Raw genomic sequence first — 13,731 nt, 5'->3', positions numbered from 1 at the left:
GATCATGCAGATTACGATAAAAATAAATGAACAAATAAACTAGAATGGCATTTGGTTCAATTCCTACCTCCATCTTGTCTCGAAATGCCGAAGATAGGGAGAAGACACTTCCTGAATCGATCCCTTTATCTGATGCCACACCAAAAGTTAAAGTGATCTATTCTGGGCTAAGACCAATCCTCTTTCAAAGTTTCATGGAAATCCATTCTGTGGTTTTTGTGAAATTCTGAGGGTACGTATAATTTTTCACCCAGTATAAATTATTGACCTCTATCTACGCAACATTCATGTCTCAGTACTCTTCAGATAGTTCTTGTCTTGAATCACTGGTGCTTTAGTTGTAATTTGTTGCATTTTGTATCAGTTCATATCTTCACTGCACTGGCTAACTTTCTCTCTCCACCAGTAGTCTAACTAGGGAAAAGTATTGCAAATTAGCTTAGGTCATAAATGCCGTATTATGTGGCTTCAGTCCATTTACTTCTAATATTTAAAGGGTTTGGTCGAAATATTATGAACACCTGTCAGTATAACATGCTAAAATTCAAACAACAGCCTTCCAAATGACCATTAAGTCAGAACGAGCCGCTGAATCATTAAAACTTTTGTGTGAGTTGCATTTTTTTGCAGGGTTGCTGTGTTATTTTTAGCTGAGTGTACCACATAAATTGGCAACTTACTACAATTGTACTTCAATATAAATTAACCAACACCGAACAGTGATTGTGTGTGTGTGTGTGTGTGTGTGTGTGTGTGTGTGTGTGTGTGTGTGTGTGTGTGTGTGTGTGTGTGTATTAAGAATGCACGTCTCTAAGGTGTCTAGGAAAGGAGATGCAACTCGACTCAAGGACAGGTGTCACTTGCATGTGTGTGTGGAGGTATGGGCTGCAGTCCTAAACAAAGCAAGGGAATGGACACACACACACGCGCGCACACACATACACACGCACACACAGGCTGTTCTCTGTGTGTTGAGCCCTGAATGGTTACGCCCGCAGGGCAGGAGTAAGGTTACTTTACATACTGCACTTACAGCTCCCTTTACCACTGGGGTATAAAATGGATTTGAATGAGAAAGAGGGGAACAGAGGGGTGGAAGGAGGGGGGAGAGAGGGGGGAGAGAGGGGGTCGAGGGGAGGGAGGAGGGCCGGGGGACTCCCTTTGTGTAACAGGAGGTCTGCTGCTGCTCTGGCATGGCTATGGAGATGGAGGAGCGGGGTCACTCTCCCTGCTCTCCCTCCCTCCGTCCATTTACTATAGGCTGGCTGCTCTGTCTGTCCTCCTCATCCCTCCCTCCCTCCCTCCGTCCATCCATCCCTTCCTCCCTATTAGCATAGCAGCTGCCTGATACAGGGCGTAGGGTGGGGAATGGCCAGGTTGCTGTGTGTATTTGTGTGTGTGAGGGTGTTTGTCGGAGGGGAGGGAGGGGATGATCGGGGGGAGGATGGAGGGGGGTCCAGTCAATGGCGGTCCGTCTGGCTGGTGAATAGCAGCTAAAGCAGGCCCCCGCAAGCTAGACAAAGGAGCCGGGAGGGAGGGGATAGGGTCGGGGTGTGTGAGGGAGATGGAGGGAGGAGGGAGGGGTGGAAGAATGAGGCAGTGAATGGAGCGCCTTGTCACGAGCGCTATGGAAAGAAGCACAGAATGAACTGGAAGAATGAAAGAAAAGTTCAAAAAGGAGCGGAGGGCAAGGAAAAGACCGGCCCGACCACCTGTCTCTCTCTCTCACTCTCTCTCTCTCCCTCCCTCCCTCTCTCTTACTTTATTTCTTTTACTCCCCTTCTTACTCACAGGCAGACTTTGGGGAGGGGGTGTTCCCCTCGGCCGTGTTTAGCGACAGACATGTTTTTGTTTTCCAGGGAGAAAGTGTTGTATCAGCAGGATTTAAAGCTCACTGTCATCCACCACGAGCACGCTCCTGACTCTGTGCTCAAGTTTTCAGCCACATGGGGCCGGAGCTGTGGCTGGTGGTGATGATGATGATTTTAATGCTCCAATCGGGGAAATGACTGCAACCAAGAAGAGCCAAAAAAAAAACAAAACAAAAAAAAAAACATAGCTCCAGACATCTCACAGGATGAATCCACAACAAAATGTGCTGATGAGTGAGGATACGGGGCAGAGGGATGTGATTATGGACACCAGGAAGAGTCGCAGTTACAGGATCCAAATAAACAAACAGGGGCCATGAAACTGTGGGGTTCCTCACTCTGACGAGACTTTTTAAGAGATACCTGGTTCTCACAGGTGGAACACAGGATGATCCAATAGCACATGATGCTGTGGATTTAAACTAGCCTACAGTATACGGAGTAGTTCAAATGAGGCTAAACTTAAACATCATGCACGTTAATGTAACTGTTATATTAAAGGCGCATTGTGTTCATGGGGGGAAGAAATTCCAAAACTCGTGAAGAAATTTAATAACTTTTTACCTTTTATGCCTGAACAAACTAAACAAACAAACTCTCTTTGTTTTCATGACTGAGTAAACTGAATAAACAGACTGACCTTTAAGGACATCATGATTTCATACTGTTTTATTTTGTTTATAGGTGGCGGACCCTGACATCTTTCTATCTTCAAACAGTGTTCTGGGGACCTTATTTTCCCACTGAGAACAGCTTGTTTATTCAGGCATGGATTTATATATAATCATAAATAGAATTACCTCTCCAAAACTATATAGTGCTCCTTTAATCCAGAATCATCACATGATATTCTCATGAATGAGGCTTCAGGTGTGTTGATTGTGGAAAATTCCTAGAACGGCTGTGAGCACTAAGCACATGTCGGGACTGCTGTCTGTCTCTTGTGCCATAGTTCATTGATTACTGTAAACATAAAAAGAGGCCCTTCACACCCACACAGGTATTTTCAATTACTCCGGCTCATTAGACCTAGATCTAGCCAGGTGATAGTTGGGTAGAGAAGTAATGATGGAAAATAAGTGACATCACTCAAACTCTTATTTACTTAGAAAGAACGATGGGAACATAAAGTTGTCTCGTCCTAAGAGGTGCAAGAAAGCTACAAGAGAGGAGGGAGGGGAAGGCATCCATCAGACAACACACACACCTATGTGGGTAGACAACTCAGACAGACCGCGGGTGAAGTCATGACTTGAAAGATATCCAATTAAGATTAAGTGACTCTGAGTTGCTACAGTTAACATTTCTGCCGTGTTTCCATGACGCGCTTGTTGAAGAATATTGCGTGAGAAATTTCATGGACATGGCCAAAATTCCTCTGAGTTCCAAAAAAGTGCGCTCGCTTGAGGTGGTTTTAGTCTTTTGCAAAACAGAGTTAATGCGCAAAATGTTTGATGTAAACAGATTTGCGGTATAAACTCTGATGTAGCGAGCAGTCTTTCACCGTTTCCTCGTTGTCTCCATACGGCATGCAACATGGCCAATGCTAGCTGACGTGCAGGAACATTTACAACTGTCCCTGTTGAAAGTAATCAGTCAGTAGCCTACACTCCATCATCCTCTGATGAAGTTATGCTTTAGGTAGCCTAGTTAAGTTGCTCAAAACAGTTTATTGAAGCACATTAGATTCGCATTATGATTTTTTTGGTGAACTTTTTTTATGTGTTGAATGAACTGTTTAAATGAACAAAGAATTCAGCTTTATATACACATGTATTACCAACTGCATATCTCTTTCAAAACCACAATAATCTTAGCACATCTGCACCTATCTTTATTATTGTACAATCATTACAACAGGCACATTTGCGTTAACTTTCTTTGACCAACAGAACCCCTTTTGATCATGCGTTGTGTGTTGGCGTTTGATCACTGGCCACTGAAAAGCTAAGAGCCAAAAAACATGTTTCCGTTGGTTGTAATCTGCAACCTCAATGCTAGATGCCAGTTGACCCCTACACACTAGTCCTTTAAAGAGCATTGCAGATGTCATGTGGAGGGCAACGCGAGGCAAAAACAACAACCTGTCATGTAACCTGATCGTGGAAGGACAGTTGAACGCTGCTTAAAAGTTCCCCTTTGTGTGGCTTTTCATCACTCCACAGGTTCCCACAGCAGCTCTCGAAGTTCCTCATCCGTGTTCTCATCCTACATCTCATTCAAAAACAAAAAAAATAGAAAAAGCTGTTTGACTTACTCAATCCCACCCGCGGTCATGTCAATACCGAGGCACTTTGAGGAAGTCACAGGCAGGGTCTCACAATCAAAGCTCCTGTCGCTGTACATGTGTTGAACAGGAGCCGTTTAAAAAATGAGGAATTCAGTGTTGCAAAACCAATTAAACTGCATTTTACGTGTCTCACAAGATGTTCAGTTAATCTCGTGTCTCACAGATCAAGTGGAACCCTTCGAACGAGGGGTGTGAGCATGGATATGAATAGTTTATGAGCCGCCGAACAATGGGCCTTTTGAACGGAGATGGAAGATAATCACACAGACGCACTTGATTGCAGCTGCTGTAACATCGATCCACCGATAATGTGATAATGTAGACAATTTATATGTGAAATGCAAAAGCAGACAACAAATGAATGTAAATGGTTACATGTTTTTGCCAATGTGGCCTTTATGCTTTGTTAATGAAGCGATTTTGATGCGTTTTTTTTTTTTGGACTTCATCCGATTTTTCTCTCGCTGTCAAAATTCCTCCCCAAAATACCTCGAGTGGTAAAGCAGGCTGCTCCGCGCACAGGCCAGACCGAGGCGAGCGAGGGAAGCCAAGGCACATGAAGAACCTATTAGGGGGCCTAGCAGCCAGCAGCAACCCTGGGAGGCCAGCCAACTCAGTGTGTGAACAATAGGGAACCCAGCTCAACAAAAACATCCTGCAGAAGTGAGAGACCGGGAGGGAGAGAGGAAAGGACAAGCGAACGGCGAGCCAGATAGCCCGCTCGGCCTGCCACGGCATCAAAACACGGAGGGGGCCCGGTGTTTGGAGGAGCTGACTTTTCCTGGTGTTGAGCTCAACAAAGAAGTGCATCAGATCGAGGAGCGCTTGGTGTGGTCGGAGCGGAGCATCTGAGCCGAGGTCACTGCTGGTTCGGCCGCAGTCCAGAAAGCGAGGTTGAGGGCTGCTCTAACAATAGCACAAACTTTATCCCCGCCAGTGGAGGAAGAGATGTAAGATGCTCAAAGGGACAGTTCACCCAAAAAAAAAAAAATCTGAAACGCATGATTTTTAACTGTAAGCGCTGTTCATCCATCTAGGTGGTTGTTCTGTGAGCTGCTGAGTTAATCTCGCATGTGAAGGAGCTAGATGACAATTTCTGATGGCAACAAAAAAAATAGAATAAAAAACTTCTGAAAACCAGAACAGCAATACCTCATTCCAGAAATCATGACCCGGTTATCAAGATAATCCACAGACAGCAGTTTCATGTAGGAACTAGTTTCTTTCTGTGTCACCACAATGCAGGAAGTATGAATCTACTATTTAAATATTAAAGGTGCACTACGTAGATTTTGGGAAGAAATTTTCATCGTGGGAGAAAAATCTTTGTTAGACGATGTGAGACTAAATAAACCAATAAAGGAGGAGTACAACACAAGTTTTGTTTAGTTCTGAAGGGGAAAAAAACTTGTCCATGGAGTATCCTGAGTAACCGGGTCGTGATTACTGGAAAGAGACATTGCGGTCTTTTTTGAGGCACCACAAGCCGTCCAATACCATTACGTTTGAGAGAAAGCAGACATCAGGACAGCTGATGTCTCCAAAACGCCGCAACTCATAACAAACTACAAACAATCTAGATGGATAAAAAGCGCCACAAGTATCAGGAAAAATATGATTTTCTTTTTTTATTTGGTCCCTGTCCCTTTAGATTCAGGCCCATACAGAGGTGAAAGCTGTTAAACCAATACTACTATAACATGTGTAACCCTCTTTACTTTCACAGGTCTACACCCAGTGAGTGTTACAACACCAACTGGTCGGGCGTGTGGAAAGACGTATTGTCAATGCCGCTTTTCCCACGACCCTCCCAAAGCCCTGCAATATCAGTTGCAACTCAGCATTTCCATGAAATGGGCAGAACATGACTCAATCAGAGGTTTCTCATCAAATAAGGTATTGAAGAAGATATAACCAGGCCAGAACTGGAGCCTGCAGCACAGAAACAGGCAACGATAGAAAAACTTAAAGGCTTAACTGAAGAAATCGCATCGACTTCTGTTGGCCAGTATCAAACACGCACATTAACACAGCGACTCCTAACTACTTTTCTTTTTTTTTATTGGCTACAAATGAATTATGCTCCATTTTTTCGACCCACGCCACGACCGGTCCAAATGAAGTGAGAGTGGTTAACAGCTTGACCAGGGCCATTTCATGCACCATTACAGGAAGCTTAAGACTGCATATTTCACAATTGAACTCACAGAAATAGACAAAAAAAATGCAACAAGCAGGAATGGAATTTTGTTCCCATCATAATCTGAGGTGTACAGATAACGAGCGAGAGACACGTCGTAGGGAGAGGTTGTCAGCAGAGGGCCGGGGTTTTTGCGGTGCAGAGATCGGGCCTCAGTCGTTGGAAAGAGAGCGCAAGAGAGGAGTGTGTGTTGGAAAGTTTTTTAGAGTGTGTGTGTGTGTGTGTGTGTGTGTGTGTGTGTGTGTGGTGGGGGTAACATAAAACCAGCTCTCCCACAACACACACAGGGGAGGGGACCCTTCTTTAAACCGAGCCTACCCACAATGCACTGGGCTCTTTTATCCCGGCAGTGAAAGGATGAGGCCAGATGAATGACAAAAGGAAAGAATGGGGATCTGGGTTGGGCCCGGCTTGGAAGACAGGGGAGGGAGAGGAGCGAGAGAGAGAGAGAGAGAGAGAGAGAGAGAGAGAGGAGGGTAGGGGTGTGTTTCCCAAACCAACCTTTTTCTATGAAAAGTGCAGGACGAGGGAGGAGGAGGAGGAGGAGGAGGAGGAGGAGGGAGAAGGGTGGGGGCAGCTCTTGCTTGGGAGATGAGGAAGAAATGTATGCATACACGGAGGATTTGAGTTTAATGATTTCTTTACTGGCTTGTACACAAACGTACAAAAATAATACAGCACTCATCTCCACATGACATCACGTCATCATCACAGTGTTACAAACGTTCAAAAAAAAACATTTAAAAATAAAAAGAATACAAACAAAATAAAAAGTCAAACATGATGGAACATCTGCATCACTCATGAAAAAATCAGCTGTTTCCTCTCGCTTGAAATGAAGCAAGGACAGAAACACAACTTGGTCCAAAGAAGTCAGCACTTTTTTTCTTTTTTTTTTTAAACAAAAAAAAAAAAAAAATCATCTCACTCTTGTACACCAATCCAGCGGCTGGCTCCTTAACGTCATAAATGTTATGACCCTGGTAAGCCCAACAACCACACAACCGTGCAATTTTTAATCATGTTACAATGATCTTACCATCAAATGTATTATTCCCCTTTCAAAATAAAACAACAAAAAAATAAAAACAAGGAAGACAGCACTTCAGAAAAGAAAGTGCCCCAAGATATCATCATCATCATCAGCGTTGATATATATATCCATATGTATATATACATACACCCAATCACAGAGATACACGCATCTTTGTTCAAAAAAACATCATGTTCTTTCTCCACAAAGCAACACACACATTAGGACATCATCACCTGGAGCATATATTTATACAATAGTATTTTGTTGTGTTTGTTCGTTTTTTTCCATTCAGAAAAAAATCTTAAAAATGTTGACATGTAAAAAAAAAAAAGAAAAAAAAAGAAAAGCCAACTTTTTCAACAACAGTCATCAGTGCAATATTCAAACAACAAAAACAAAAAAAAAGAAAAAAAAACCATCAAGTTTTAGACAAGCGATGCATATTTCATGTGTTGCCTGATACCAAAAATCTGATGTAGTGGATCTTATCGCTTCAGTTGTGGTTGTTTTGTCCAGGTTTGAAAAATGGGAAGCTGACTGTTTGTACACAGCGACACAGGAGGGTCTGGATGGGTGGGGTGGAGTGGGGGGGTCTCAAGAGAAGCACACACACACACACACACACACACACACACTTCAGTTTTAAAAAATACACACTCTCTCGACAACTTCTCATGAGGTGAACCAGTGCTGCTGTGAAGCTTGGCCATATGAGCAGTAGGCTTTTAAAAAAAAAATTAAAATAAAAAATACATCAACAATAACACACACAAAAAAGAAACATACAAGCAGCATTGATACAAATGTTAGGGTGCCATGACTTTCAGAAATGCAGCAGGCAATTTTATGAAATCAAATTCTCTCTCTCTGTTCTGTGACATCCTGCAATAGTCATGCATTGTTGTTGTTGTTGTTGTTTGTTTGTTTTTAAGTCTTCATCGTCCAACAGTAAATAAGGGTCCTGCTCAGTAGTAGTAGTAACTATTCCAAAGCCTTGGCTCCTGCAGATACCCCTGTACGAACACTGGGGGCGCACAAGGCTCCGCATTTTCTTTTCTTTTCTTTTCTTTTTTTTTGTGCAATAAAACTCCCTGCATTTATAAGTCATGCAATACAAGTCCACTTTTTTGTTTTCTTTTTTTTTTGTATGACTGAAAAAATATAGAAAAACAAAAGAATAGAAGCAAAGAGAAAAGAGGCGAATGTGGAGGTTTATGGGGGGAAGACAATGGCAGTGAGAGAGAGAGAGGAAGAGAGAGACAGAGTAAAGAGAAAGAGAGAGAGAGAAAAAAAAAAGGCAAAACGATGCTTTGCTTGTCAGAATTGGTTTGGTTGTAGTGTAGAATAAACTGTCCCGAACTGAGGAGCAGGAGGAGGATGCATGAACTGGGGATCATTGCATCTTCTGAATTGAAGTCCATCATGGCTAAAGAAAAAAAGTAACAATAACAATAGTAATAAACATACTGGCATGCGGATGATCGCAGAGGAATTGTGAAAAATCTCCCGAGACTCTGAACAACGTGGCAGAGCAGAGAGAGAAAGAGAGAGAGGAAGAGAGAGAGGAAGAGTGCTGAACAACTTGAGAATACTTTATAGTCGAGGTAGCTGGCAAAAGGCAACCAAACAAAGTCCTTTTAATGGGAGGGGGAGGAGGAGGAGGATGGGGGGGGTCTACCTCCACACGGGACAGTTTATACTACGAGTCTGAAGCAGCTTGAGTCACCCTAGATAATCCTTACACTCATAGATTTTGTTTTGTTTTAAAAGAAGAACCACAACATTTCAACAGAAAAAATGCATCTTCTCAATGTACCTTCATAAATAAAAAAAAAAAAGATTTCAGAAAAAAAAGAAAAAAAAACCCAGCCTGCTTTCACAGTGATGACTAGGATGTTAATAAAATACTGAGAGGAGATTATAAAGTGAATTCCAAATGTTTGTTTTTTTTCTCTTTCTTCTTCTTTTTTTTTTTTTTTTTTTTACTTTTTTGATACAAAGCGAAAGCAGCGGTTTCTTTTCTTTTCTTTTTTCTCTCTTTTATTCATAATAACACAGTGACCACCACTGGGCACAAAAAAGTGGTCGCTCCGGCCTTTTTTTTTTCTATTTTTTTTTTTTTTTTTTTCTCACGAGTTGGACGCCGGCATGGCAAGATCAGGCAGAGCCCCGGTCAGCTACTGACTCTTCTTGTCAAACAAACAAACAAAAATAAAACCAAACAAACAAACAAACAAACAAAAGTAAAGCTATTGTGTACAGTACTTCACAACAACGACGGGCTCGATTGCTGTTACATAATGATTACACATCTGAAAGCGTGTTGGATAGCCATAATGCCGCTCTTTGAGTTTAAAATATTTTTTTTTTTTTAAAATAATAAAAAATAAAAAGATGAATGAATTAAAGAAAAACAGACCTCTGGTAGCCAACAGAGGGCAACCCTTCTTCTCTCGTTCACGCGTCTTCCCTTTCAGATATTCCAGCATGCAGCCATGCAGCATCAAGTGCGTGTTTTCATATAAAATAACTTAGAAAAGGGTCGAACAATGAGGAGCAACAGGTCAGATCTGCTGCTGCAACCCCCCCACAACCACCACCACCCCCCCCACAAAGAGACCATTCAACTGTATGCTGGGGAGATGTGAGAGGAGGAGGAGGAGGAGGAGGAGGAGGAAGAAAAAAAAACTGGGCCATCTGCGCTCTTGGAGTCCAAACACACACATGTGATACACAGACACTGGCTTCTTTTATAGTGGACGACAAGATCTAGGATACACATTCAAGAGGAAATCTTTAGTACCAACAAAACTCACCGAAATGACGTTTCTCATTGTGTGTGTGTCTGTGTGTGCGTGCGTGCATATGTGTGTGTGCGTGTGTGTGTGTGTGTGTGTGTGTGTGTGTGTGTGTGTGTGTGTGTGTGTGTGTGTGAACCATGCGGTGCTTCACTCCAGAGTGCACAGAGGGCCCCGTTTGGTTTACAATGAGGGAAGATTACTGTGTTATTTCCTTTTTTTCTGTGGTAGAATTTTGGCACAACTATGTTGATAATGGCAGTTTTGTCCTGGCTTTCCCGTGTGTTGCACTTTTATGTTCCACTTGTTGTTGCTGATTTTATGTTGTTCTCTTGTTGTTGTTTTTTTGTTTTTACCTGACAGCAGAGACAGATCACCGGGCGCCAGAGGAGTACTTGGCCTTGGTGATGAGGTATAGCACAATGTCTTGGTGGCCCCCGAAGGCGGCGATGTGTAAAGCGCTCCACCCTTCCCTGTTGGCCAGCCGGATGTCTGCGCCAAACTTCACCAGCAGTTTTACCAGCTCCAGGTTGCCGTCAATGACGGACTGGTGCAGGGCCGTCTGTCCTTCCGGCCCGAAGGAGTTGACGTTGAACTCACAGTTTGTCATGTTCTGCAGCAACGAGTGCAGCTCCTTGGTGTTGCCCTTCTTCACCGCCTCCTGGAAAACCCGCTGCGGCGCGGAGCAAGTCGACACATCCGCCTGGCTCATGGTCGCAGCTCGACGGAGGGTGGGGAACCAGTAATCCTGCCCGGACTCTAAAGCTGATAATGATCGCCTTCTCCCTGTTGAGCGCCTCTGCTCTGGTGACAATGCCACAGTTACACTGGATTACAGCCAGTTAATAAGGCACTTTAAAGTTCTACAACGGGAGGAGGGGGGGAAAAAAGGTGAAAAAAAAAGAAGTACTGTATATATCCCAAAAAGGACAAGAGAAGAAATAACACACGTGGTGTGCAATAATGTTAATATTCGAGAGATCCTGAAATGCTCTCAAGCGGTCCAGGGGTCTCCTAGACGTAGCTCCCTCTCCGTAGCAGCAGCAGGTAGCCTCTGGCAGGGGATGGAGAAGAGAGACACCTCCGACTTCACTTGGAAGTATGACCACTATCTCCACAGGGCAGCCTCCTCCACAGGTTCTCCTTAAACGGTCCGATCTGTTTCCCGGTTACGCGTCCTGGCTATACGTCGCTGCTCATGGGGCCAGGGCTTCTGGGAAAGACAACAGCAAAAAAAAAAAAAAAAAAAGAAAAAAAAAATCAAGAGAAGTCCGCATGAATCCAGAATCCTCAACCAACACCAGACTGCGGAGAGAGAGAGAGACCCCCCTACATTCCGCCACATCCAGGAGCCGGAGCGAGGAGACCTCCGTGCGCACACGTTTTACGCACGGACACACTTGCTTGATTTTTTTTTTTTAAGCCACTTTACATGTCTGGAAATGTAATCCTGCTGCAGATTTGAGACTTACCTGTGACAGATGGACGGGTCCGTGGCGATGAAAACGATACAAATCCACCGTGGCCCCGGTCTGTGTCCTCCGCGCGGTCCGTGTGAGTCTCTGCCCTGCGCTGCGCTCTGGGGGAATATTTTACGCGTCCTCTATTTGCATGACAATGCCATCCCAAAGAATCAACTGTGGAGGAATGGGCGGAAACCCGGGGAGGTTATAGGCTGCCGGCCCGGCGAGGGGGAGGGACCAGGGCTGTGTGAGACTGCAGGGAGGTGGGCGTGGTCTTCCGAGGGGGGAGCCAAACGCTGTGGCAGAAATGTTAAACAAGCCGTCCGCGGCAGCATCACGGTGAGGTCTGGGTCCGATCTCCTGCAGCCGGCAGACCACAGGAAGCGGACTGAGAGCCAGACGGGCTGCCAGGGCTGTTAACTGCTGGTGTGGAGGATCAATCTGCCGGATTAACATCATCAGTAACTCGAGATCATACATGTCATTAGCGGCGACAAGCGCATCCGAGGAGGGTGTCATGTGTAGGCAGCAAAACGTCCGCTGAAATAAAAATCAAAAATGCCTTTTCATTCGTGTGGCTAAGATCATTTCACGCAGTGTTAAAATGTGGCAAGAGGCTTTTACACCGCGGCTATTCTCACTACAGGTGGAGGCTCTCACTTCAATCACTCCTGATTTCCACCTCCTAAAAAGACCTGGCAAAACGACCATAAGTCAAAACGGTGTATTAAGATTTTCACATGAGTGTCATTAACACCTTTTCACGCGCAACAGGGTCATGAAAAAGGTGCTGATAATAACATCCAGGACAGGGTGTGGTTGGATACACGGCCACGGCTTTCTCTGCAGTGTGACCCTGAGAAGGATGACAGAACGCCTCGGCTCATTTGTGCGCAACATGAACGAAATATTGGCCCCAAATGTCCAATTAAGAAGGCATTTAAAGCAGGATATAAAAGGTTCATTCTGTGTTTTTAGACATACACATGTAAAAAAAAAACAAGAGCCCGTGTGTTCTCCCTCACAGTGATTGTCTGCGAACCAAATGGGAAGGACAGTAAAACAAAAACAAAACACAAAACCCCCAAACGGTCGTACCCGCTCCTTCTAAAACACCTCGGAGGAGATTACAGGCGGCTGTTTAAATCATAAACTGCGGATATATTCCAGTTCTTTTTGAACGACTAGACTGTGGGACTTCAAATAACAAAAGCCCCTGCGCCACTTCCTTTTTGCAAGTGAAAAGAGGTGACGCTGCGCACAGATTGACACTGCGCTCAGCTCCCCCCGCCACCGTGGGAACTGGGTGCCTGCCTGCCTTCCTCTGTGTGAGTGCGTGCGTGCGTGCGTGTGTGTGAGTGTGAGAAAGAGAGAAGGTGGTGATAGATACTAGATAGACAGAAGCACAGGCTGACACCAAGAATGCATGCGAAAGTGACAGGTGGATAGATCGAGAGAGAAATGTCTGGAAACCACAGCAGGTACGCGCCGTGTCTCAGCCCTGTCCTCGGGGCCGTTTGCTCCGTTTGCTCGGCCCCGCGCTCCATCTCATCTGTGTAACACTTTATAAAACCGCCCCTCCGCTCTGATGGTTTGGTGGCTTTCACACTGTCCTCTTTTTCCCACACTCTGAACTGTACATTTGGGCGCACGTCTGTGGCCGCATCTGTCTGCATGAGAGTGAGATAGTGCGTCTGCGCGTCGGCGTGGGAGAGACAGCAACCGAAATCCCGCACATGAAGGTCACAGCCTATTTAATTCAATCCAAAACAAAACAAAACAAAACAAAACAAAAAAATCCCCCAAACAACAACCACAAAAAAAAACCCCTGCAGATGGCTGAACACATGACTGATGCAATATTAATAATAATTTTTAAAAAAAAGCCTGGTTCATAATTTGCTACTTCGGCACATGTTGGGAACATTTAGTCTATTAAAGGGGCATTCTGTGACAATTCATGGTTGAAAATGTTCCGAAAAATGAACTAAAACTATGAGCAGAATGTAAAGAAATTGCATTATTTTGACAAAACATGCTATCCAGCTAGCCCGATCCCACCCAGGCCCAAAG

General features: G+C 44.3%; 1 protein-coding gene across 1 annotated transcript; it reads right to left on the bottom strand.

Annotated features, from left to right (window-relative positions):
• Positions 1-9,419: 9,419 nt before the first annotated feature.
• On the bottom strand, positions 9,420-11,824 carry nrarpa (NOTCH regulated ankyrin repeat protein a). Its single transcript, XM_037116860.1, has 2 exons — positions 11,668-11,824; positions 9,420-11,408 (listed from the first exon to the last, which is right to left on the bottom strand). The coding sequence occupies exon 2, from the start codon at positions 10,905-10,907 to the stop codon at positions 10,569-10,571; it is 339 nt and encodes a 112-aa protein (XP_036972755.1). The 5' UTR covers positions 10,908-11,408; positions 11,668-11,824; the 3' UTR covers positions 9,420-10,568.
• Between the last annotated feature and the right edge of the window lie 1,907 nt (positions 11,825-13,731).

This window comes from Acanthopagrus latus, chromosome 12 (assembly GCF_904848185.1).
Source record: "Acanthopagrus latus isolate v.2019 chromosome 12, fAcaLat1.1, whole genome shotgun sequence".
NCBI classification, from domain to species: domain Eukaryota; kingdom Metazoa; phylum Chordata; class Actinopteri; order Spariformes; family Sparidae; genus Acanthopagrus; species Acanthopagrus latus.
The sequence above is the reverse complement of the archived record's forward strand: the minus strand, read 5'-3'. Positions and strand labels throughout refer to the sequence as shown.